Source organism: Pyrgilauda ruficollis, unplaced genomic scaffold, assembly GCF_017590135.1.
Source record: "Pyrgilauda ruficollis isolate IOZ18807 unplaced genomic scaffold, ASM1759013v1 scaffold52, whole genome shotgun sequence".
NCBI lineage: Eukaryota > Metazoa > Chordata > Aves > Passeriformes > Passeridae > Pyrgilauda > Pyrgilauda ruficollis.
This window is the reverse complement of record NW_024526822.1, coordinates 3,585,597-3,611,556: the sequence shown is the minus strand read 5'-3', so window position 1 is coordinate 3,611,556 and position 25,960 is coordinate 3,585,597. Positions and strand designations below refer to the sequence as shown.

The 25,960-nt window shown below is 45.7% G+C and overlaps 1 protein-coding gene across 1 annotated transcript; it reads left to right on the top strand.

The window, feature by feature from the left end:
- Positions 1–3,760: 3,760 nt before the first annotated feature.
- ATP12A (ATPase H+/K+ transporting non-gastric alpha2 subunit) lies at positions 3,761–24,209 on the top strand (the record flags this gene model as incomplete). The annotated part of the gene is made up of 22 exons (XM_041480559.1): positions 3,761–3,913; positions 5,261–5,320; positions 6,205–6,408; positions 7,022–7,135; positions 7,657–7,791; positions 8,311–8,428; positions 8,936–9,204; positions 11,598–11,796; positions 12,220–12,329; positions 13,031–13,165; positions 13,416–13,608; positions 13,811–13,986; positions 15,003–15,139; positions 16,201–16,351; positions 18,250–18,418; positions 19,058–19,212; positions 20,018–20,141; positions 20,640–20,785; positions 21,397–21,530; positions 22,881–22,982; positions 23,518–23,609; positions 23,818–24,209. Coding segments are annotated over 22 exons (3,105 nt in total), but the record flags the coding sequence as incomplete, so codon positions are not given.
- Positions 24,210–25,960: the final 1,751 nt, after the last annotated feature.

The following is a 25,960-nucleotide window of genomic DNA, read 5'->3' as shown; positions in this document are numbered from 1 at the left end:
AGAACTGCCCACAGAGACTTTCCCAGCTCAGCTCCTTGGCCTCAGAGCACATCCTTCAGCAGGCAGATGTGTCAGGATAAATACCCCGTGAGGAGCAGGGTTACCCTGTGCTTTGTTGCCAAACACTTCTCTCATTTGCATTTCTAACGTTCCTCCCCAGGCAAAAGCCTTCATGGTTTACAGAAGGCAAATGCAAAAACTGCCCAAATGAGCCAGATAAACGTCCTGAATCACAAACCATTGCTAAAAAGCACACAGTGGCTGCTTTCATGGATCTGTGAATTGTAGGAAGCACATCCTTGTTATCCATCCAGCACTGGGTTAGAGATCTCAGTGCCCAGTTCAAACCTGTAAAAGGGTGAAATGTGCTGGGTTTCACATTTTGCAGCCTGCTGCTTTTACCCACAGACCTGATGTCATGTGAGCACATCCCTGGAAGGCATTTCCCCATCTCCAAGGCCACTTCCCATCTCATATCCCCCAAATTCCAGGCTGAGCAGTCCAGCTGGATGTCAGATATGCTCACATTTCCTCTCCATCAGCCTGCTCTGGCTCTGTCCCAGAACAGAGAGGAGGATCTCAGTGCTGGGTATCACACAACACAGCTTCCCTGCATACAGCCAATTCATCCCTGCTCCTGCTCACACTGGGAAACCTCCAGCACTCTCAGACGTAGGGAAAGGTTGATATTCCAGGACAAAACCCAGCTCTGAGTACATCAAGCAGCAGAAACTGAACACGAAACCTTTCCAGACCCACTTCTGTGCCTTGCACAACATTCCAGGGTTAAAGAATGCCGTGGAAAAAGACCAACACACATAAACTGTGAAGTAGGAGCAGCTTGAGGAGGTCTGTGAAATCAAATTCCTGTGAACTTGATTTGAATATAAATTATTCCTGCTCTTGTTGAGCTAATAGGTGATGTCCTTTGGATTTTCCCCTCTGCTAACAGCTTCTGTCTGTGATTTGATAAAGTTGGCATTGATATCTCATATCTCTGACCACAACTTGAGTCACCACACAGTATCTCCAATGGATAAAATTTATGGATTCCATAGATTCAAGACTATAAGAGCAAAGAGTAAAGGTTATAATATTAAAGACCAAATGCTGTTGATCAGCACATTTAGATGGACGACAGAAAAGTTTTCCCCAAATAACATTAAATTACAGAAGACCATTCCCTGTGTTTCCCTCAGCTTTTCATCAGTTCAGCCTCAGAGGTGAAGCAGCAGCTTTGTTCCCAAGTGATGAGACCAGCCAGGTACCAGAAGTGTCACAAATCTCATTATCACTCCTACCTGCAAGCTGGTAATTGGTGCAAGACAAACCAAGAACTGTTCAGGTAAATGCCCTGCTGGACAAGCACCAGGAAGTTCACTTCTCCCAGCTCAGCATGAAGGTGGAAAACACATGAAATACAAGGCAAGGATTCAGAGTGAAGTCCAAGCTATGAAGCTTCAAAGAGCACCACTCCACTAAACCCCTGCCAGCACACAAATGAGGCAGAAATTCAATTTGGAGGGGCCTCGGACAAAGAGAACATCACCTGGGCAGGTGAGACAGAATGTGCAGAGCCCTCCTTTAGCCCAGGATCCCGAGGGGAGCCCGGAGCTGGAAAGCCTCTGGAGGAAACTCCTTGCTTCCAGCAAGATGAATAATACACCTGTTCCCTACTTGTGAGCAAACACTACAAAGGAATAATTAGAACCTATCTGACCTGAAACCCACATGCCCATTACTGTGGTATTTTTCCACCTACTCCAGGTGAAACAGAAGATGGGCTGGACCTGGAAGGGGAGGGGTGGAGTGGCAGCCCAAGATGCTGATTTATAAAGCAGCAGCAAGCAGAGCTCTTTCTCCACAGCCTTGGGACAGGGAGCTGGTCCTGCCTGAAGGATGCCGAGGTGGGAGCAGCATTCCAGCTAACACCTGCTGGCCACAGGAGAGGGACCCACCACCTCGGGGAGCTTCTGCACTCCAGGACAGCTCTGAGCCACCACGGTCCCCAGCTGGGCTTGGGCTTTTCATCCAGAGACTTTTTGGCTTTTGATCCAGAGGCTTTGGCTTGGCTGCTTCTCTCCATCAGGAAAGGAATAAACTCACCAAGATGGTCAAGGTGGGTACAATGCCCAAGGAGGTACCCCTTGTGTTTCTTCTTAAGTTTTGTTTTGTGAGTCTATACTATAAGTACAGGCTAAGTGAAAAATTGAATTAATACCATTAATACTATTGAGCATGAACAGTTTGCATTCTTGGGAAGAATTCTTAGACTGGCTGAGCCAAAAATCTGAGCCAAAATCTGAGATTTTATGAAGCTCTGAAGGTTAAAGGTTAACATAGGTCATGCTTCAAGTGAGCTTCAATAGATTTTACTAACTTCATAAGTTTTCTTTATTTTTCTCTTCCACCTGCTAAGTTTTCCCAGCAGAGAGCTGTTGCCATTCCTGGTTTCTGTGCTCTGCAGGGATTTGAAGAGCTGAACAGATTTTTTGGGCAGGAGAGTTAAAGAGAGGAGGAGGAGGAGGAAGGTGAAGAAAAAAAATCCCAATAGATAAAACAGATCATGAATCTTCAGCATGGCAGAAAAAAATCAGAACTTATAACTGGCACGCCCTGTCTCTGGGATGTGCATCACCAAGCAAAATCAAGTGTTTAGGAATAGTATTTCAGTCTTTAAAGTCCTCAAACTGCTCAGCAGCTCTTTGCTTTCCCCTTTATCCAGAGACAATGTCAAGATTTAAATACTCCTTTGGCTACAGCACAGCTGAGGATAAGATGCCAGTTTTGAGTTCAGAACAATGTTAAATAACAAGATACCCCAATTATTATTGGTTTTTTTTCTTGCTGTTTCCATTATTTGAGCTTTCTTTATGTTATGGAGAGCTCTTCCTTCATTCTGTGAGATCTCTCAGGAAGCCAAGCACTGGCAGAGCCCTTTGTGCTTTGTCCCACCACGGAACCTCCAGGGGGACTCTCCTGAACTTCTGGGGTTTAATCCATAAGGAAACCTCTGGAATGGGGTCACCCAGTGGCTCTCCCAAGGCCTGGCCTGTTGTTTCCAGGATAATTTGGGAGCTGGAACGTTATCATTAATCAGCAGCACAGGAGGGAAGTTTGCCCTGCACACTGCAGAGTTAACCCAGGGTTTGGAAACGGCACAACTCCCGAGTTATCACTGAAAGCAAAACATTCCCTGAGGTGCAGCAGCCTCCCTGGGTCAACAGCTCCCTGTGCCCAATATTCCACTGCCAAAAAGAAGTGTATTGTTGGCTAAATCCCTGCCAGGTCTGAGCTCTGTGCGGGCAAAACCAGAGCAGCTCCTCCTTGGCACTCAGTCTGGTGTTAATTGTAATTAAAATTTGGATCTTGGAGTTATGGATCTGAAAAGCTCCAGGAACAAGCAAGTTCCCAATGGATCATTTCCCCCTCTCCTTTCCTTTCACAAATATTTTGCTTTTCCACTGATCTCTTCTTGGAGCTGATAAATAAATTAGTAATCTTCACTGCTGAGGTCCTGGGCAGTATTTTCCTACTCTTGTTTCAGATAATAAATTGCTGGAAGTGTTGCACATCCCTAAAGCAATCCGTGTAATTTGCACCTGATGAAGTCCTGACCACAATCACAGTAACAAAAACTGGATGAATGTCTGGATAAGACAGGAAAAAACACCTTAAGTAGCCAGGAGAAAGTGACAGCAGAAATTTGTAAGTTGTCTAAAAATGTAGATCTGCAAAATTTTGACTTTTTTGTGGTCTTTTACAGAAAAAGTCTGATGTTTACTCAGTTGAGATCTATGGGACGAAAGATCTGCATAAAACAGAGATTGAAGATGAAGAGGAGAAGGACAAAGACCAAAAAGGCAACAAGAAGAAAAAGAAGGCAGAAGATCTTAAGAAAGAACTGGACCTGGTGAGTGTTGCTGAGCTTCCATTACACATTCCGTGAAATCCAGGGAGTGTCCTGCACTGAAAATCCTGGCACAGGGAAGGATTTGCTTCCTCACCCTCCTGGAGTGTGCCAGAAAAACCCTGTGCAAGATTAATACCTAAAATGAGAGGATGAATCTGGTATAATTAAGCCACCAGTGGTACAGAACATTATCTGCCCCAAAAAGGAGCCGTTCCCCAGATGGAATCACTGCCATCAGCATTTCCTGACAGCTTGCACAGCCAGCCAGGAGTCACAGGGAGAGGCAGAACCATGGCATTGTGCTCCAGAGATTCCAGAGCTGAGCAGGTCTCAGCTTTAAACACAGGGGGTTTTACCCAAACCAACTGCTCTGGCCTCCAAGAAATCTGTGTTTTCCTCCTGGCTCTCCACTGACCTGCTCTTGGAAGTGTTGCTTCCTCTCCACACATTCCAGTTTCCCAATCTGGAACATGAGGGTAATTATGCTGACCTCTTTTTGGGATTGCTGTGAGAGCAGCTCAGAGGAGAGGCTATTTACGGGCTGGATGGCATTGCAAAGCTCAAAGAACACCAAAATAAGATATTGATTCCATGATTTTCTCACCCATTCACCCAGCACGATTCCAAGATCTGCCCAGCAGCAGGTAAATATTTCTGTCTGTGTTGCCTTTGCCACCGGGGCATGTAACTCCACTCCCGTGTTTCTAAAGAGAAACCAAAGCACAGACAGGAGAATTGACTCACCCAAGTACCCATGAATCACTCTGAGAAAACAATTGGGAGATCTCTCAAATTCTTGGCTTCTAAATCCCGGTTCAGCACAAGATATAATTAGGCCAGTGATACTAAAGAGGTGTCACTGCAGGCCAAGGACAAGAGCTTTGAGATTTCCGTCTCCCACACCCTTTTTACCTGTGCTTAGAACCTGTTGCCTCTTTCCAGCAGACTGGGGAGGATAATTCACATTCCCTACCCTGGCAATCAAGGGCAGAGGTTGTTGTCACACACTCTGAGCCCTGCAGCATGCAGACTGAAATGATTTATCCAAAAGAAGCACAGCCCCTGTGGCAAGCAGCAGAAACATGAACACACCACCCTGTTCTTGTGACAGATTTGCTGGAGGAGGGAGCTATTTACAAAAGCACTCTGCAAATCAAAAGGAAAAAAAATCTCATCTTCCAGTGGAAGATATTTTGCTCATCAATATGCAGATTTGTCTAATTAATGAAAGCGGGGTGTCATACATGCAATTTCATCCATGTTCCCAGATCCAGGCAGTTTGGAAATAAGAATTCCAGCAGTCTGATGCTTTGCTCACTGTAATTTCCTGTCTCTCTTGGGATGCAGGATGACCACAGGCTCAGCACCTCGGAGCTGGAGATGAAGTATGGTACCAGCATCGACAAAGTAAGTGCATAGGGCTTCCTTAAGGAACTGCCTCAATCAGGTGCCTGTGGCATCCCCAGAGCTCCCAGGAGCAGGAATTTCATTATTACATGTGTGTGGGTGCCTGCATTGATGCTCCCAGTAAAGCCTAAACCAGCAAGGAATGAGCACTGCTCTGGATTTAAAGTGGAGTTTCTCTCGAGGCTGAAGAAAGCTGAGCTACTGCTTTGAAATCAAAAATGGGACCTCAGGGTTTTGCACCAGGACCTCATTTTTTCTAAAGCTGTTATCTGATCCTTTGATTTCGCCACAATTCACTTTTCACTGTAACAGTTTGTAACCAAAGACTGCATGGATTGAGCTGATTTTGAAGGAAAATCTAGATTTGAGAAACTACACCTGAGTCCCTTTGACGCCTGACATTTGAATATCAAAGCACTGAACGTGGCCAGAGCCCAGACAAGAATTTCAAGAACCTCCTGAGCTACAAACACCTTGTGGAAATGCAGAAGCAGCAGCAAAAGAATGTCAGTTTTCCCCTGGCTTTCCAAACAATTAGTCCAGGTATATTTGATTGATAACCAACAGAATGGAAACTCCTGATGGATGTGACCCCAAATTCAGTGCTCCAGAAGAAAAAAAGAAACAGCTGTTTCTCCAGAGCAGATAATTAATAGCAGCCACTCTGAAATCAGGAGGTTTGGAAATCAGAGTTGCAGCTGGTTTGTGACACAAACAACCTTGAAAGAAACAGCAGCATGAGCATTTTGCTCTGAACTGGGGTAAAAATCAGTTTGTGATTTCATTGTAAACGTGTGAAAAAACAGCAGCACGTGCATTTTGCTCTGAGCTGGGGTAAAAATCTGTTTGTGATTTCACTATAAACACGTCACCTCCTTCTGCAGGGTCTCTCGAGTGCAAGAGCAGCAGAGATTTTGGCTCGGGACGGCCCCAACGCGCTCACTCCTCCCAAAGCCACCCCCGAAATCGTGAAGTTCCTCAAGCAGATGATCGGGGGCTTCTCCATCCTCCTGTGGATCGGGGCTGGCTTCTCCTGGATCTCCTTTGGCATCCAGCTGGCGCAGGGGGTGGATTCGGCCTATGACAACGTGAGTGGATGAGCGCCCGTGCCGCGAGCGCTGGGTCTCGCCATGGCTGGGGTGATTTAAATACTCCAGAGTTACTCAGTAACTCCAAGGAGGCCTCTTGTTCTCACCAGACTCTGCCGCTGCCAAACACTTCTGATAAAAGCTCAAACACCGCGCACAGCACTCGCTTAAAGAGTGCCTGGGCAAAGGTTTGATAGCCACTGGGCATAACCACAATTCTTGAGAATTCTGAGGGCAGGAAAAATGTCTAAAGGCTTTAGACTCTGACCTCAGTCAGAACCTAAAGAGTCTCTGAGTAATTGCCCTTTGAGTTATACTCTGCTTGTTTTTTTTTTTTTTTTTTTTTAATTTGTTACACTGTAATTTGTTCAGAATTGTGTCAGTTTAGAGAAGGATTTTAGATTATTAAAACTATCAAAACCTTTTTTTTATACACACATAAAAAAAACTTTAATTGATCGTTTGCAGGCCAACACCTGAAAGTTCTTTTCTTAACCTGTCTTTTAACCCAGCCAACACCTCATTTTAAAACAACACAGAACTGATTCATTCTAACAGAGGAATTGCTGAAAACTTGTCTTCAATTAACAAAATTATATCTTTTATTGATCAGCTCTACCTCGGAGTAGTCCTGGCTCTGGTTGTCATCCTCACTGGCATATTTGCTTATTATCAAGAAGCCAAAAGCACAAACATCATGGCCAGCTTCAGCAAGATGATCCCACAGGTGAGAACCACCAGTGCTTTTAAACTGAGGCCAAAATTCATCCCAATAAAGCATGAGGGAAGCCCAGCAAGCCCAACCTGAATTTATCTCTTGGCAAATGACCCAGATAAACGTCCTGAATCACAAACCATTGCTAAAAAGCACACAGTGGCTGCTTTCATGGATCTGTGAACTGTAGGATGCACATCCTTGTTCTCCATCCAGCACTGGGTTAGAGATCTCAGTGCCCAGTTCAAACCTGTAAAAGGGTGAAGTGTGCTGGGTTTCACATTTTGCAGCCTGCTGCTTTTACCCACAGACCTGATGTCATGTGAGCACATCCCTGGAAGGCATTTCCCCATCTCCAAAGCCACTTTCCATCTCATATCCCCCAAATTCCAGGCTGAGCAGTCCAGCTGGATGTCAGATATGCTCACATTTCCTCTCCATCAGCCTGCTCTGGCTCTGTCCCAGAACAGAGAGGAGGATCTCAGTGTAGAGAGTTGCACAAAACTAATTTTTGTCCCATTTCTCTCTTCCAGCAAGCTCTTGTCCTCAGGGATGCTGAGAAGAAGGAGCTGCCAGCAGACCAGCTGGTGGTTGGGGACATTGTGGAGATCAAGGGTGGGGACAGGATCCCTGCAGACATTCGCCTCATCTTCACTCAGGGTTGCAAGGTAAACAGGGCTTGGAAGAGCAAAGGAAAGAGGGAAAACAGAGTGTGGAGCAATTTATTGCTTAGGAAGAATTTCTACACAGCCAATATGGGTTATTAGAGTTGGGACTGGACATAACTAATGAAGTCAGAGAGCAGAAGCCTGAATGTGATGCTGAGCTCCTCTAGGACTGACACCTCCCTCCCTGAACTTCCAAGAAGTCCATGCCATGCTCTGCCTCTGTTCTTTGCCAGGACAGGGCAGATGCACAAATACATGACTGAGAGTTTCCACCGGAGGCAGATCTTCAAAATTGTGGGGTTTTCTCAGGCTGCTGAAATTCCCACTGACAGACACACAGCATTTCCTGACCTGAATTCCCAAGAAAGAGATTCTGTCAGGGACAGCAGCAGCTCAGAGAAGAGACACGGAGAGTTGTTGATGTCACTGATTGTGAATGAAGCTGCAACCTCACCTCCCGGGCTGGACACCACTGTGTACTGCTGACTTTAATCTGGGCATGTCTCCATTTCATTAAAGGTGGACAATTCTTCACTCACAGGGGAGTCAGAGCCTCAGTCCCGCTCCTGTGACTTCACCCACGAGAACCCCCTGGAGACCAGGAACATTGCCTTCTACTCCACCACCTGTGTGGAAGGTGAGCTGATCCTGAAACTGGGCAGGGAAATCCCATTTCATCCTCTTTATCTGTTTCTCCACTGGCTCCAGCCACGTTTATCATCCTTTTATCTTTTTTCTAGTTAGGCTTTGACCTCTATTCAGTAACTTCAGGGGAACTGAACGTTTCTAATTTTTATTATTTATCAACGTACAGAGAGAAGGGCCCCCAAAAAGGCACCTGCAGAGGTGCTGCTTGGTCCTGCTAACCCATTTGAGCAATTCTGCTTTGAGGAACTTCAGAGAGGTTTAATTGCCCACATGAATTTTGACCTGAGCAGATTTAAGTGTGACCTTGGGGGTGGTCACACTTAGCATTTGTTCCAACACGCAGCGTGGTTATGGCTGCACCAATCAATGGAATAATTTGGATTTGAACTGACCGCAGTTTCCTTGCGGTTTTTCCATCAACACCTGTTGGAATGTCAGGCTGCAACTTCCTCTGAGTGTTTGTGTGCCCTGGAGGTGACAGTTTTTGTCCCTGCAGGCACTGCCACCGGCATTGTCATCAACACCGGGGACCGCACCATCATCGGCCGCATCGCCTCCCTCGCCTCGGGCGTGGGCAACGAGAAGACGCCCATCGCCATCGAGATCGAGCACTTCGTGTACCTGGTGGCAGGAGTGGCCATCTCCATCGGGGTCCTCTTCTTCATCATCTCCGTTTCCATGCGCTACAAGATCCTGGACTCCATCATCTTCCTCATCGGCATCATCGTGGCGAACGTGCCCGAGGGGCTGCTGGCCACGGTGACGGTGAGTCTGTGCTGGGGTTCTTCACCTCTGGGCTGGGCTGGGTTTGAGGAGGGGTTCTCACATTTCCTCTCCATCAGCCTGCTCTGGCTCTGTCCCAGAACAGAGAGGAGGATCTCAGTGTAGAGAGTTGCACAAAACTAATTTTTGTCCCATTTCTCTCTTCCAGCAAGCTCTTGTCCTCAGGGATGCTGAGAAGAAGGAGCTGCCAGCAGACCAGCTGGTGGTTGGGGACATTGTGGAGATCAAGGGTGGGGACAGGATCCCTGCAGACATTCGCCTCATCTTCACTCAGGGTTGCAAGGTAAACAGGGCTTGGAAGAGCAAAGGAAAGAGGGAAAACAGAGTGTGGAGCAATTTATTGCTTAGGAAGAATTTCTACACAGCCAATATGGGTTATTAGAGTTGGGACTGGACATAACTAATGAAGTCAGAGAGCAGAAGCCTGAATGTGATGCTGAGCTCCTCTAGGACTGACACCTCCCTCCCTGAACTTCCAAGAAGTCCATGCCATGCTCTGCCTCTGTTCTTTGCCAGGACAGGGCAGATGCACAAATACATGACTGAGAGTTTCCACCGGAGGCAGATCTTCAAAATTGTGGGGTTTTCTCAGGCTGCTGAAATTCCCACTGACAGACACACAGCATTTCCTGACCTGAATTCCCAAGAAAGAGATTCTGTCAGGGACAGCAGCAGCTCAGAGAAGAGACACGGAGAGTTGTTGATGTCACTGATTGTGAATGAAGCTGCAACCTCACCTCCCGGGCTGGACACCACTGTGTACTGCTGACTTTAATCTGGGCATGTCTCCATTTCATTAAAGGTGGACAATTCTTCACTCACAGGGGAGTCAGAGCCTCAGTCCCGCTCCTGTGACTTCACCCACGAGAACCCCCTGGAGACCAGGAACATTGCCTTCTACTCCACCACCTGTGTGGAAGGTGAGCTGATCCTGAAACTGGGCAGGGAAATCCCATTTCATCCTCTTTATCTGTTTCTCCACTGGCTCCAGCCACGTTTATCATCCTTTTATCTTTTTTTTCTAGTTAGGCTTTGACCTCTATTCAGTAACTTCAGGGGAACTGAACGTTTCTAATTTTTATTATTTATCAACGTACAGAGAGAAGGGCCCCCAAAAAGGCACCTGCAGAGGTGCTGCTTGGTCCTGCTAACCCATTTGAGCAATTCTGCTTTGAGGAACTTCAGAGAGGTTTAATTGCCCACATGAATTTTGACCTGAGCAGATTTAAGTGTGACCTTGGGGGTGGTCACACTTAGCATTTGTTCCAACACGCAGCGTGGTTATGGCTGCACCAATCAATGGAATAATTTGGATTTGAACTGACCGCAGTTTCCTTGCGGTTTTTCCATCAACACCTGTTGGAATGTCAGGCTGCAACTTCCTCTGAGTGTTTGTGTGCCCTGGAGGCGACAGTTTTTGTCCCTGCAGGCACTGCCACCGGCATTGTCATCAACACCGGGGACCGCACCATCATCGGCCGCATCGCCTCCCTCGCCTCGGGCGTGGGCAACGAGAAGACGCCCATCGCCATCGAGATCGAGCACTTCGTGTACCTGGTGGCAGGAGTGGCCATCTCCATCGGGGTCCTCTTCTTCATCATCTCCGTTTCCATGCGCTACAAGATCCTGGACTCTATCATCTTCCTCATCGGCATCATTGTGGCGAACGTGCCCGAGGGGCTGCTGGCCACGGTGACGGTGAGTCTGTGCTGGGGTTCTTCACCTCTGGGCTGGGCTGGGTTTGAGGAGGGGTTATTCCAAAGATAAACCCTTCATCTGGGAATTCTGGTGAAACTGAGTCATTCATCTCAAACCCAGCTGGGGTTTAAGTTCAAGTGCTGCTCTGCCTCGATGGCTGCCAAGCACAATGACGTGACTCATTTCCCCACCACCCACTCCCACTTGGAAGTGGGGACATTGTACCCTGAAAGTCACATGAAAACTGCACTTATTACTAATTGTCCAGCACTAAAATCCCTGCCTGAGGGGCAGCACACCTGCTAAGCACTGCTGGCTCCAAAGCACCCCAGCAGCAAACAATGAAGGGAATCATTGCAGGATTCATGGAGCTGGTGACCAGCAGCTCCCTGCCCTTTGCAGGTTCTTCCATCTCAAACAACCTTTTGATTGATAAGACATCTTTATTTCTATCAGCAGGCAGCAGGTTCCTATCAGCAGCAAATCTACCTGTCCTAGTTACAGCCAAACCTAAATTAAAAAAAGGGAGGAAAAAAAATGCACAGCAGCCAAGAAAAATGAAAAAATTAAAATATTCTCTTACAAACCCCACAAAAGATCTACCAGGAGAACGCAATCTCATTACACCTGTGTGTAGCCACACCTTGGTGACATCTGGACCCCTTCCCCCCTGCCAGGTGAGCCTGTCCCTCACGGCCAAGCGCATGGCCAAGAAGAACTGCTTGGTGAAGAACCTGGAGGCCGTGGAAACCCTCGGCTCCACCTCCATCATCTGCTCCGACAAGACAGGCACCCTCACCCAGAACAGGATGACTGTTGCCCACCTCTGGTTTGACAACCAGATCTACTCAGCCGACACCAGTGAAGATCAAACAAGTAAATGGGAAAATGGGGGTGTGGGAAGGGGCAGATACTTGGATCCATCCTAGGATGTTCACTTTTGGTGACCAAATCAGACATATCTTCCTTCTACACATGGAAATCCCTCCTTAGCCATGCGGAGACATGAAAAAATAAAAATTAATATTTGAATTCCACCTACAGGAGGTAAACCTGAAGGAGGTTCTACTCCAGAACCTTTTGCCAAGAGTACATTTAGTAGGGAATTAAGCAAACAAACATCATCCAAACCCCTTTGCAGCACTGCTAGAGGGAAAATTTATATCATTTTTTTTTCCATAAAAAAAAGCTGTCAAAAGAATATTTTTTTTTCAGCAAATAAGTCAGTTCTGTTTTTTCACTGTTAAGATTTTACTTGTGTCATGCTAAAAGATGCAATGTGTGTTCTGCTTCTCTCAGCCCAGCCCTTTGATCAAAGTTCCCCCACATGGACAGCTTTATCAAAAATTGTCACTCTCTGCAACCGGGCGGAATTCCGGCCAGGACAGGAAAATCTCCCCATCATGAAGGTACTACTGACTTCACACCAGCTTATTCCCCTTCCTCTGAAAAAGCAATTTTCTCTGCTTGGTTTTAACAATCTCCATTTTACCAGTAAGTTCCTACTGACAGTGGTTTTACTGCTGCACACTCACACAAAAAAATTAACACAGGGTAAAAAACCTGCACAGCCAAGAGCATGGAAATGCAGATTATCCTGAATTGGAGGAGATCCACAATCCCAACTCCCAGCCCTGCACAGGACAGCTCCAAGAACCCCTGTGCACTGTCCAAACCCAACTGTGCCTGCCAGGGAAAAGGCAAGACAACTAGCAGGAACAGTAATTACTGCACTGTTAATTTATTATAGCAAGGGTAAACATGCCTTAATTGATGTCTTTCCACACGACTGCTTGAAGGTAGTAAATTTTACTGACTGGACTACCAGGACAAACCTGCTGTTTACTCATCAATGCCATCCTCAAATTAATTTGGGTTTGTGCCTCAGCTCACCTGTAGTGCCTGAGTGTGACCCCAGATCTGCTTTACAGTTTGCTGTAGCTCAGTTCTACCTCCAACAGCAAAGCAGACACCCCCAAATTCTATTTTAATATTTTTTTCCAGGATAACTTGAACATAAAAATGGAGATTCCTTGTTGCTGAAGTGTGCAGCATGCCATAAATTTGTGGAAAGATAAAAGTAAAATGATTTATTCCTTTGTGCCCACAGAGGGTCGTGGTTGGAGATGCCTCTGAGACAGCTCTGCTGAAATTCTCTGAGGTCATTCTGGGGGATGTGATGAGCATTAGAGCACAGAACAGAAAAGTGGCTGAAATCCCTTTCAACTCTACCAACAAATTCCAGGTGTGTTTCATTTTTTTTGGAAATCGTGCCAGATTGTTTCTATCACTGGGCCTGATGCAGCAATGGGTGACCTGGAAGCCTTAATGGGGTAATTCAACAACAGAGAAAATTCAAGTTATGACAGATACAGTTCATTCCACTTGATGGAAATCATTATTTCTTTATGGAAAAGAGCATTAATCCCATGGAAAACTAGAAACAAACGAGGGCAATTTGAGCTCTTCCAACCCATCTCCTGTTTGTGGCACAGCTCTCCATCCACGAGACCGAAGACCCCCACGACAAACGCTTCCTGCTGGTGATGAAAGGCGCCCCAGAGAGGATTTTGGAGAGGTGCAGCACCATCATGATCAACGGCAAGGAAGAGCCTCTGGACAGTGAGAAGGCAGAAGCTTTCCAGACAGCCTACATGGAGCTGGGGGGCATGGGGGAGAGAGTGCTGGGTGAGTGCCTGGGAAAACTGGATAAAACATGAAAACGGGGTAAAATCCAGCTGTAAAACTTGTGAAATGAGGTTGAAAGTCTTGGCACATCCAGCATGCCTGGAAAAATGGTTAAATGCTGGAGTTCCATGGGCAAGAGCAAAGCCTCTCCTCTTTCTCCCACATTTTCCTGCCCATCATACCAACCTAAATATCTTTTCAGGTTTCTGCCACTTGTACCTGCCTGAGAATGAGTTTCCAGAGACCTTCCAGTTTGACACAGATTCCATGAACTTCCCAGCCTCCAACCTGTGCTTTGTGGGGCTCCTGTCCATGATTGACCCACCTCGTTCCACGGTGCCTGACGCTGTCTCCAAGTGCCGCAGTGCTGGCATCAAGGTGAGGATTTTACAGAGAAAAACACAATGGGTTCACTACAGAAAGACTCATTATGATTATTTTAGGTGTTATTTAAAGTATTTAAAATTTAAGATCTTCCACCACATTATCATTCTAGCAACAACTACCAAAAATCTTAACCTTAGGTAAGACCATCCTATAATTTCAATTTAGAAAGTCCCCAGAGACAAAACATTTTCATTTAAGTGGGAATCAGACTATAGGAACTGCACAAAACCCTCAACCTGGAAATCCAAATTTGCAAAAGTTCAGATACTCTCTCATCAGATCGATTTCTAGAATACAGAACCCACACCAGCTGGAATTACTTGCTTGGAAACAGAGTAAGAAACCTTGGAAAGTAAGAAACAATTCTAGAGAAGGCATCAGGACACTGCTTTGAACATTTATCCAAAGGAATCACTAATCTCAGCATTATTCAAGTGGAACCTGAAGCAGTAATTCCCCTAATTTCACTCCCTGGCGACCCACAAATAAACTAAGCAGAGGTGAAATCTATCTAAATCCAGGAAAATCATATCTGGAATTACAGATCACAGATGAGATGAATCCCAAACCCCAACCCTGATGAAATTTTCCATAGGCTGAAGACAGATCTGGCAACTTTTCTTTGAGAAAAGCAAGTAAAGGCTGTGCCTTATCTGTCAGGACACCTCAGTCACAAGGATCCATTTTAAGATGCAATATTCTAACAAACCCTCCCCACTGAACATACCTAATATAGATCCTTACATAAGGGCTCCTTTATTCTGCATTACTCTAATCTGGCTGCCTGTGACGAGTTCTTCCTCCAGAGCCCTGATAAAGCAGCCTCAGGAAGAGAGGCAGAGCCCAGATGTTGATACAGAGCTGGGCAATTACCGCCCCTAATCTCCCTCTGCTGAGTACACAGCGCTGCTCTGATCCCAAAGTGCTTCCTGCTCCTCAAAACCGGACATTCCCCCTTATCTCCCTCCACGCTTTGGCCATTTGGCACTCACTTGTCCCTTGCTCAGGTCATTATGGTCACTGGCGACCATCCCATCACGGCCAAGGCCATCGCCAAGAGCGTGGGCATCATTTCAGCCACCAGCGAGACCGTGGAGGACATTGCCAAGCGCCTCAACATCCCTGTGGAGCGGGTCAACAGGAGGTGAGAGCCAGCAGAGCCTGGCAGCACACAGGGCTTCATTTCCCTGCTCACTCCACGGTGCTTTTATTCTACATCCCCGCTGCTTTCTGCTTTTTTATGACACATTCCCACTCTTGAGTCATCTCCAGCTAAATGTGTCCACTCGGTGGTTTTCATCTCTGCTACCCGTGAAGAAAATCTGGTGAATTATTCTTTGCAGATCATGTGGAAGTCACTGTCACTGTCTGTTTGACTAAACACACACACACACACACACAGAGCAAAATTCGGCATCACACGACCCAGTTTGGACCATCAGCCCAAATTCCTCCTTCACCCATCGCCAAGAGCGTGGGCATCATTTCAGCCACCAGCGAGACCGTGGAGGACATTGCCAAGCGCCTCAACATCCCTGTGGAGCGGGTCAACAGGAGGTGAGAGCCAGCAGAGCCTGGCAGCACACAGGGCTTCATTTCCCTGCTCACTCCACGGTGCTTTTATTCTACATCCCCGCTGCTTTCTGCTTTTTTATGACACATTCCCACTCTTGAGTCATCTCCAGCTAAATGTGTCCACTCGGTGGTTTTCATCTCTGCTACCCGTGAAGAAAATCTGGTGAATTATTCTTTGCAGATCATGTGGAAGTCACTGTCACTGTCTGTTTGACTAAACACACACACACACACACACACACACAGAGCAAAATTCGGCATCACACGACCCAGTTTGGACCATCAGCCCAAATTCCTTCCTTCACCCATTAAATGGGGAAAAAATAACATCACAAGGGAAGGATAAAAGCTCTTTGCAGAAGTGATGTCTTCCCCTGCTCCTCCCAGTGAGAGCTGTCTTTAAAATGCATTTTCTGAAGCTTCAATGAGACCCCTCTGTATCCAGAGGTGACTGTGATCCACTCTGGATTTCTGCCTTTCTTTCAACTCCTGCTAATTAACAACAAACACCTCCGCAATTAACTCCATTTGCCGCTTTCCCACCACCCAGCTGCACGCCCATCCCACGAGCGCACAATTTCCACCCTTCTGATCTGAAAATTCACCCTGCCTTGCCTGCGGCCCTTGCAGGGAAGCCACGGCAGCCGTGGTGAACGGGATGGAGCTGAAGGACATGAGCTCGGAGCAGCTGGACGCCATCCTGCGCGAGCACGCCGAGATCGTCTTCGCGCGCACGTCGCCCCAGCAGAAGCTGATCATCGTGGAGGGCTGTCAGAGGCAGGTGAGGCAGGCGTGGCAAAGGCCACGCACACGCGCCAGCCCAGGGCTGGGAGGCTGGGAGCCAATTCCCAGCGCTCCCTAAGCCCTGTTTATACTCTTTGCCCCGTGCCAGAACATTATCTAACAGATTGCCACAAACGCTGCCTGGACTCAGTCCAAGCCGCTCAAATTCCTGCTGCAGACACAGCTCCTGGTGACAAAATGAGCTTTCCCTGGGTTTGGAGCTGTAGCCAGAGCGTGGATTGTCCCTGTCACTCTGAGAAGCACAAAATGCCTCCTGTGCCCTGTCTGGGAAGGAGAATCCCCTGGGGAATTCTTTAAACCCAGATAAAAGCAATGCTGCTGCCACATCCTCTCCTCTTATCTCTTGTGGCCACTCAGAGCCGTGTCCTCCTGCCCACAGGAATGTTTGGGAGTGGAACTGGTTAGTGGCAGTGCTGGGTGAGCAGGTGAACTCACAGCTCTTTTCCAGCCTAGACTATTTGTGATTCTGAGGTATGAACCCCACAGAATGCCAGAGCGTGATTTATGTACCACCAAGTCTTATCTGTGTTACTTCCCAGGGCTGTAAATCAGGCAGCAGGATTTAAAGAGAGTTTGTCCCATCCATGGGCAATATTATGTAAAGCAGCCTGGAGTGCAGCCAGTACAGGAGGAAAAAAAAAAAAAAAAGAAAAAAAAGACATTTTCAGAGCTCTGAAAAAGATGAAAATTGCTATCGAAAGACTCTCCACTCAAAAATGACATCTTCCAAGTAGATTTTGTGAATTAAAGCCACACTAGTGCTGTGCCTGGACTTTGTACAGAGGAAGATGTGGCACAAGATATTATTTTATTTTTGTAGTCATGCCAGCACTAAGCTTCCCAATCAGCATTATCAGCTCTTTGGGTTTAAGCCTGGAGGGAACTCCAGAGAGTAGAAAAAAAAAAAAAAAGAGATAAAACTTTTCAATTTGATGTGGTTTTTATTTTTTGAATGGTCTCTGTTAGGCACACGGTGGGTAAACGTGTTCTGCACTGCTCAGACTCCCACACTCCTGGCAGATTTGGCTCTCCAGGGATGAAAAGGAACCCTCCCCCAGCCAGTCTCCAGCTATGTTTAGTACTTAGAGCTTATAAGCCTTTCTGTACATGGCATTATTTATAGGTAGTGACACTGTGCTCAATCCCCACAGGGACAGGAAATTCAGCATTTTATTAATCAGTTTGCCAGGCTCTGTCCCCACTCTGAACACCCTGCCTTGAACCAAGCCAGAAACTTCTGCGTGCAGCCTGGAGCTGCAGGAGATGTTCAGGAAGATAACAAAGAAGCTGAGTTGGATAATCAGAGTTTTCCATCGTTTGGATTAGTGGAGAAATTCTAGCACAGACTGAGGATAGCCAGCTGTTGGGATAGGATGAGGATGGGCTCTAACTCAACAGTTACATAATTTATGAATCAGATGAAGCCTGGCTGTTTCTGTAGCTCTTCATTAACAAAAACCAGGACATTTTGTGTTAATCAAACCTCCCCCAGATGTCAGAGGTGAACCTGGCTCTGCTCAGACAGGGATGGACCACGCACATAGGGCGGACAAATCTTAAATCCTCTTTACACCAAACAATCAGATTAATTGCATTTGAAATGCATCTAATTGAGATGTCCACTCTTTAGGATGCAGTGAATCACATCCCTGAATTTTCCAGGTCTCTGCTCTAAAGGGAATCACACAAAAAACTCTGAGGTTGCTCTCTCAACCCTGCCCATCACCCTCCTGACCTCTGGCTGTGTTTGATGTGGGTACAGGGAGGATTCAGAACTTCCTATCAGCATTTTTCTGTTAGAAATGTAAGGATTGATGATGGCAGGATCCACCCTCTCCTCCCAAACCCACATCTGGATGCTTTTGTGTGTTCCAGGGAGCTGTGGTTGCCGTGACTGGAGATGGAGTCAATGACTCCCCTGCCCTAAAAAAAGCAGATATTGGGATTGCTATGGGGATTGCTGGCTCAGACGCAGCCAAAAATGCAGCTGATATGGTCCTGCTGGATGATAACTTTGCTTCCATTGTCACAGGAGTGGAGGAAGGTAAAGATAATGTTGTTTCCCACTTTTTGAGCTGGAAGCTGCTGGCAGGGCCTACTGATCTTCCTCTCTTCTCTACCTGGAATTGTGAATTTGATATTTGGGAAAGCTGGGAATTAATTCCACGTCTACACATGACAATCAGAGAATAAGGAAATCATCTCCCTCTCTCACACAATAAAGATTTGCTGTCTCTGATCAAGCTTCAGATAAAAGCACTTCCTGACTTGTTCCAATGCAGCCTGAAGCCTCACAAAGATATAAATTATTTTCTCCACCTTTTCTCTCTATTATTTTCTCACACATCACCTTCACTGTGCCCACCTAAAACAGGAGCACTCATCCCACTCTTCTTTCCCTGTGAAGAGCTTGTGGTTTCCATCACAACCACAGCATTTTGGGGAACGAGGCTTTTCCCCTCAAACTGCCTCATCAAAAGAAATGTTTCGTTACACTTGAGTTTTCAGAAGCCTCGAAGGGAGGGGAGCTTAAAAAACCCAACAAAACCAAATTACAAAATGCATGATGAAACACATGAGGGAAGCAGAAACAAGCAGTAAATGTTTCCACTTCATTTAACAAAATTGAACTTTTTTTCCTGAGAAAAATTCCCTTTGACAGAAGAATTTTCTCTTCCCCCAGGCCGCCTGATCTTTGACAACCTGAAGAAAACCATTGCCTACACCCTGACCAAGAACATTGCTGAGCTCTGCCCCTTCCTCATCTACATCATTGCCAGCATCCCAATGCCCATTGGCACCATCACCATCCTCTTCATCGACCTGGGCACGGACATTGTGAGTTGGGAGCTCCAAAGTCATTTCCTGCTGGAATGTCCTGCCAGGGAGAGGGGCTGGGGGTGCAGGCACATCCTGAGCAGGGGATTTTGTGGCCTTGTCCTACAGATGAGAAAGGCAGCAAAAAAAGGGATTAAAAGCAGCCAGGTAGAGAGAAAGAAGAGTAGAAAACAAAAACAGCCTGCAGGGGGGGAGCAGAAAGCAAAGACAACTGATGCAGGCTAAAATCAGCAGTGAACAATTATGTAAAATAATAATAAATATTATATCATATCATATAACACAATATAACATAATAATATAATATAACACAAAATAATATAACACAATATAACATTATAATATAATATGATATAATATTATATAATACAGTATAATACAATATAATATAACACAATATAATATAACATTATAATATAATATAATTAATATATCTTGTGTTTTAATCAAGAGATCAGAGGGATTTCTGCAGTTCCACCTAACATTTCATCCAGCCCAGCCCCAGGGACCTGGAAGACCCTTTAATTTTAAATGAATATTAAATGATTGTTAACTTTCTCTAGCCTTTTGTATCAATCACCAGATCCATGCAAATTTCAGATTTCCCCCAAACCCTTTACAATTAATAGGAATTAATTAATGGGAATTCATTCATTATTAGGAATCCACACAGATCCTCCTCTCCTCTGTTCTGCCAACATCCAACAGAACCACTTGGCAACTGCAAATTGCTGCTAAACCCCTGAATATGATGGAATATGGGGGTTGGCTGCCCCCAGCCCCTGAGGGTTTGTTTCTCTTGCAGATCCCCTCGGTGGCACTGGCTTACGAGAAAGCTGAGAGTGACATCATGAACAGGAGGCCCCGGAACAAGAGGAAAGACCGGCTGGTGAACCAGCAGCTGGCTGTGTACTCCTACCTGCAGATTGGTGCGTTGGCCTCCCGAACTCTCCTTGTGTCAGCAAAGCAAGACTCAGGCTGATTAATTTAAAAAAAACCTAAATTTAGGAGCTGAAACTCAACCCCTTCCCCTGCCAACCCACCAGCCCCCTCCTGTTGCTCATTATTCAGCAATAAAATGAAAAAAAAACAATTAAAAAAACCCTAAATTGAGGAACTGAAACTCAACCCCCTCCTCTGCAAACCTACCAGCCCCCTCCTGTTGCTCATTATTCAGCAATAAAATGGAAAAAAAAACAATTAAAAAACCCCAAAATTTAGGAGCTGAAGCTCAACCCCTTCCCCTGCAAACCCACCAGCCACCTCCTGTTGCTCATTATTCAGCAGTGAGGTTTTATCTACAGAGGGCAAGAAATTCACAGCACCAAAACTCACCAACTACCTTTAGCACGTTTCATGCGTCCAGCCCACCCCCCAGTGCTCCTTAATTTTGGTTTTTCCTCATTCCTGCCCCTTTGTTTCTGCAGGAATCATGCAGTCGGTGGGGGCCTTTGTCACCTATTTCACTGTTTATGCTGAGCAAGGGTTCCTCCCCTCCACGCTGCTGGGAGTGAGAGTGAACTGGGAGAGCAATGCCATCAACGACTTTGAGGATTCCTACGGACAGCAATGGGTAAAGCAGCCCTGAAAATTCCCTGCCCACCTGCCTGCCTCAAAATTCCCCCAAAATAAAGGGATGGGGAATGCAAACGAGGCTTAAATGCGAATAGAATTAGTTTTCATCTCATGTTCCCGCAGGGGAGAGTCTTTAGGGCTCCCTGCCACACAGCTCTTTCATTCAGCCTCTGCTCTTTCATTCATTCCTCGATTTTCCACAATTTTCCATCTTCTCACTCACAGCCCCTGCAGGTGCACTTTCCTCTCTGCTCTGGATGGCTGAACCCCCCAAAATCCGTGCTCACCGTCCTCTGCCAGCCCTGCTGGTGAGCAGCACCTCTGCCAAGCCCTTGCAGCCTCCCCCTCCCTCCCCTGCGGAATCACAAGGCGCAGGAGGCACTGATAAATCCACAGAATCTCCCCTCACCCCCAGCTCGTGCTGCAGCCTCGTGACTCAGTCCCAGAATAAAGCTGGGCCCAAACCTGAGCGTTCTGCGCCTAAATCTGGAGCAGCCCTGCGTTCACACCTTGGGCACTGAGATGGAGCCTCCCGTGGGGGTTTGCAGCAGCCTGGGCGAGTGGGAGGGTGTCATTTAAAAAGGTTTTGCTGTTTCCTTGGCTCTGCAGACCCACTACCAGCGCATGTACCTGCAGTGGACTGGCTACACAGCCTTCTTTGTCAGCATCACCATCCAGCAGGTGGCTGATCTGATCATCAGGAAAACTCGCAGGAATTCCATTTTCCGCCAGGGCCTCTTCAGGTGAGTTTTGCAGACACACAGTCCCAGGATGGTTTGGGTTGGAAGAGACCTTAAAGCTCATTTCATCCCACCTGCCACCATCCCAGGCTGCTCCAGCCTGGCCTTGGGCACTGCCAGGGATCCAGGGGCAGCCACAGCTTCTCTGGGCACCTGTGCCAGGGCCTCACCTGGGAAGAATTTCCCTCAGAGAAAAGGATTTTTTCCTATCTAATCTAAACCTGCAGTTCAGGTTAGCCTCCTGCTCCCTTCAGAAGCAGGTGAGCTCAGTGATTTGGCCCTCTCACTTTCAGTCTTTGCACAAAGATTAAGCCTGGCCTTAAACAATCACAAATCTCAGGCAAATATTTTATTACACCTCCCTTCAGCCCCTTTTCTACTTCAGGGTAGGGATTTTCTTTAAAGACATTGTGCTGGTTATTCTGAAAATGCACCAGCTTAAAACCAACTTTCCATTCATTAAAATGTTTACTAGGAAAAAAAAAAATGGGAGTTTCTCTTCCAGATTACTTTCTGAACTCCTTATCAAGAGATAGCAAGTCTGGACTTCCCTGAGATAACTTGAGGCTCTGGGAAGGGAGATACCAGCTGGCCAAACTCCCCCAGACAGTGCTGGCCGCCCTCTGCAAACCTCCAGCCCCAGGAGAATTCCAAATATCGGCTGGGCCAGAGGCCAGCAGCAGAGCTGGCATTCCCTCCCGGCTTTCTGATAGCAGAGCAATTCATTTTCCATCCTTTATCTGCAGCTACAGGGCCTACACCTATGTGTGCTTCCTCCTTGCATTAACACCTGAGTCACCCTGAGCACTTCCCAGAGCAGCACCAGCCTTGAGCAGCTGCTGCTGGGAGTCTCCCACAGCTGGATTTGGGCTGGGAGTGCTGCCCCGAGAGGCAGGAGCACCTGGGGTACAGGACAGAGCTGCCCAGCCCACCCCTGTGCCTGCAGAGCCCACCTGGGCTGGGATTGCAGGGATCCAGAAGGTTCCTGCAGGCACACAGGGGGTTAAAACTGGGGTTAGTTTAACCCTCACAGGGGTTTAACTCTGGGGTTAACTTAACTCTCTCACAGGGGTTTAACTCTGGGGTTAGTTTAACCCTCACAGGGGTTTAACTCTGGGGTTAGTTTAACCCTCACATGGGGTTAACTCTGGGGTTAGTTTAACTCTCACAGGGGTTAACTCTGGGGTTAGTTTAACCCTCTCACAGGGGTTAACTCTGGGGTCAGTTTAACTCTCTCATAGGGGTTTAACTCCGTCACAGGGGTTTAACTCAGCTCTCTCACAGGGCTTTAACTCTGGGGTTAACTCATCTCTCTCACAGGAGTTTAACTCTTCCTCTCTGCTTTTCCTGCAGGAACAAAGTCATCTGGGTGGGGATATTTTCCCAGATAGGAATTGCTTTGATTCTCACCTACGGCCTTGGACATGTTACAGCCCTGAACTTCACTCCTCTCAGGTGAGCTCTGGTGCCCCTGAGCTTCCCCTGCCCTCCTGAGGGGCACAAAACAGGAGCAGGAGCCTGTGCAGGACAAATATTTTTAAAAATTTGTTATATTCATCACTATTTCTTGGCCAAAAAGGCCATTATTGCCATAATTTCCACATTCTCCTATGGGATTTCCTACTGAGGATCCAAATACCCACTTGTGCAAAACCAACATTTAAATATTTCTTCCAGCATCTTCAATGCTTTGATGAGCACAGCCAGCGTTTAACTTTTATTTTAAATAGATCAGTCAGGTGATTTATTGCTGTGATAACACCAGGCAAAATTTCCTTCTGTATAGGACCTGGAATTAATGAATCCAGGAGCCACTTAAGACTGGGAGGCTTTACATGCACATCATCAGTTTGAGAGATTAATTAGGAAAAAAGGAAAGAGGCCAAGGGGGCAGATTTGTTTTAGTGACATTGAACAGCACAGAGACCCCAGAACTGGAGCTGAGCTGTTCTCAGGAGTTTCTGAACGAGACTTTTGCCCCCACTGCCAGGTTCCAGTACTGGTTTGTGGCTGTACCTTTTGCCATCCTGATTTGGGTCTACGATGAAATCCGGAAGCTGCTCATCAGGAGACACCCAGGAAGTGAGTGCACTGTTCTAATTGAATTTTAACTGAATATTTTCATTTCATGTGTCTTTTCCTACCCTTCCACTCCCTGCTCAGCTGCCGCTCGCAGGTGACTGGTGAAAAATGAATAATTTTCCTCCAATGGTCACTTTTCCTTTTTGAGGAAAAATAACCAATTTTTAAAAAATTATTTTTAATTGTTATCCCCTCCCTTCTCCTGCAGGCTGGTGGGACAAGAACATGTATTACTGAAGAGTCTGACACAGGAGAGCTCCTTCCCCACCTGGCCCAGCCTCTGCTGCTTTCAAGTCCTGCCTGTGCAATATCGAGCATGGATCCACCCCGTGCTGGGGTGAAGAGATTTCATGAATTCAATGAAGAAATAAGGACTTTAGAGGCTGAGAAATTACCTCCCACCGTACTGTAAAGCCTAGAAATTGAAATACTACCTATTTTTGTAACTACTACAATTTTCCCTCGTTCAAGGATGGAGTTGGAGGAACTCTGAGAGGAAAACAATCCAAAGACAGGAACTCCACACAATCCAAGGCATTAATTTGCACTGAAGGAGTTGTTTGTTGATTTTTGTGCTGGTAGAACTGAATTCCAAGTGAGTGCACACCTAGATCTGTTTTACCTTGTCACGGGTAATTGTGCTGTATAGGAGTAATTTGATAATAAAACATATTTTTTTTTCCAGAAAAATGTTCTCTGTCTCATTATTTTATAAATATAAATTTTATAAATTATTTTATAAAGAGATTCTGAGTGGAATGGGATCACAGAGGAAAGAAGTGCAGCCCTGCTTTTGTTACTCCCATTAACAGACTCGACCTATTCTGATAAAGGTGTCTTGAAAATCAGACCCCAAATTCAGTTCTCACTTCCCAAAGGTGACAATCTCCCAGGCAGAATAGATATTAGAATTTAGAATTAGGTACAGGTAAAGTTCTTTTCAAAAGGCCACTTCAGCAAGAACCAGTGGGTCCCAATTCTTGTTCAGACAAATGATTTTCCAATTTTAAAGCAAAAAGAAAACAAAAATTATGCTGCTTTTCACTTTTAAATACAAGTTCAGACAAGTTTTACCAAAGAAACAGGGCAGAAGGAGAGCTCCTGTTGCAGCAAAGAGAGAGAAAAACCAAGGGAAGATCTGAGGGAGGGGAAAATGAGGAATGTTTTCCAATCTAAAGCTGTTCCCATAAACCTCAATTTAAATTTATGGGATTTAAAATAAAATCTAAAATTTAACAAATTTAAATTTAGATAAAATCGAAATTTTAAAGCTAAATTTCCAATCTAAAGCTGCTCCCTTCCCTGCTAGGAGACACTTGGCATTTTGCGACCTCACATTCATGCCTGGCTGGGCATTAATTACCCCGAGTATTAATTATCCCGGGGATCAGCGCTTTTCCCAGAGAGCCACGAGGAAGAGGAATTGCCAAGGGAGGAGGAAGAGCGGCAGAAAACGAAGCTGTAAACAGCGGGCGGGCCCAAATTCCTGATAAATGCGCTTTTATCGGCGGTGATGCAATCCTGGAGCAGCAGCAGGGCACAGGTGCCAGCCTGAGTCACTTCACACCTTGGCACCCGCCAGCAGCCAGCGCTGATTGATTTTATCTTCTTTGAGTGATAGCAGAGATAGGGGAGAAGCTGCAACGCGACCGGACTGCCGGCACCTGTGGCTCGGCCAAAATTCCTGTTCCAGCAGAGGCAGGAAGAGGAAAGGAGAGGAGAGGAGGAAATTCGGTGTGAGGGGAGAATTTGCTGGACAGAGCTGGGGGAGAATGCAGCTGCTTCTGGTTTATTTTAAACCCAAAATATTTAATAATAATAATAATAATAATAATAATAATAATAATAATAATAATAATAATAATAATCATCATCATCATCATCATCATCAATGTAATATAGTATAAATATATATAATATAGTATAAATATAATAGATAATAGATAATAGATAATATATAATATATAACATATGATATATAATATACAATATATAATATATAACATGTCATATATAATATACAATATACAATATATAATATATAATAACAATAGCAATTATTATTATTTCTATTATTAATATATAATATATAATGCATAATATTATATATAATATATACTATTTTAGATAAAAATAATATATAATATGTAATATGTAATATAGTGTCATATATTGTGTGTTCTTTATTTATGTTATTTATTTGTATTATATATTATTATACATTATTTACTTATATTATTTATATATTATTTATTTCCATTATTTATTTTTAAAACAAAAAAAAATCCCCATCTTTTCCTCAAGCAATCCGTGGGAAAGATGCCTGGAGAGGTTTTGTGGAATACCCTTGG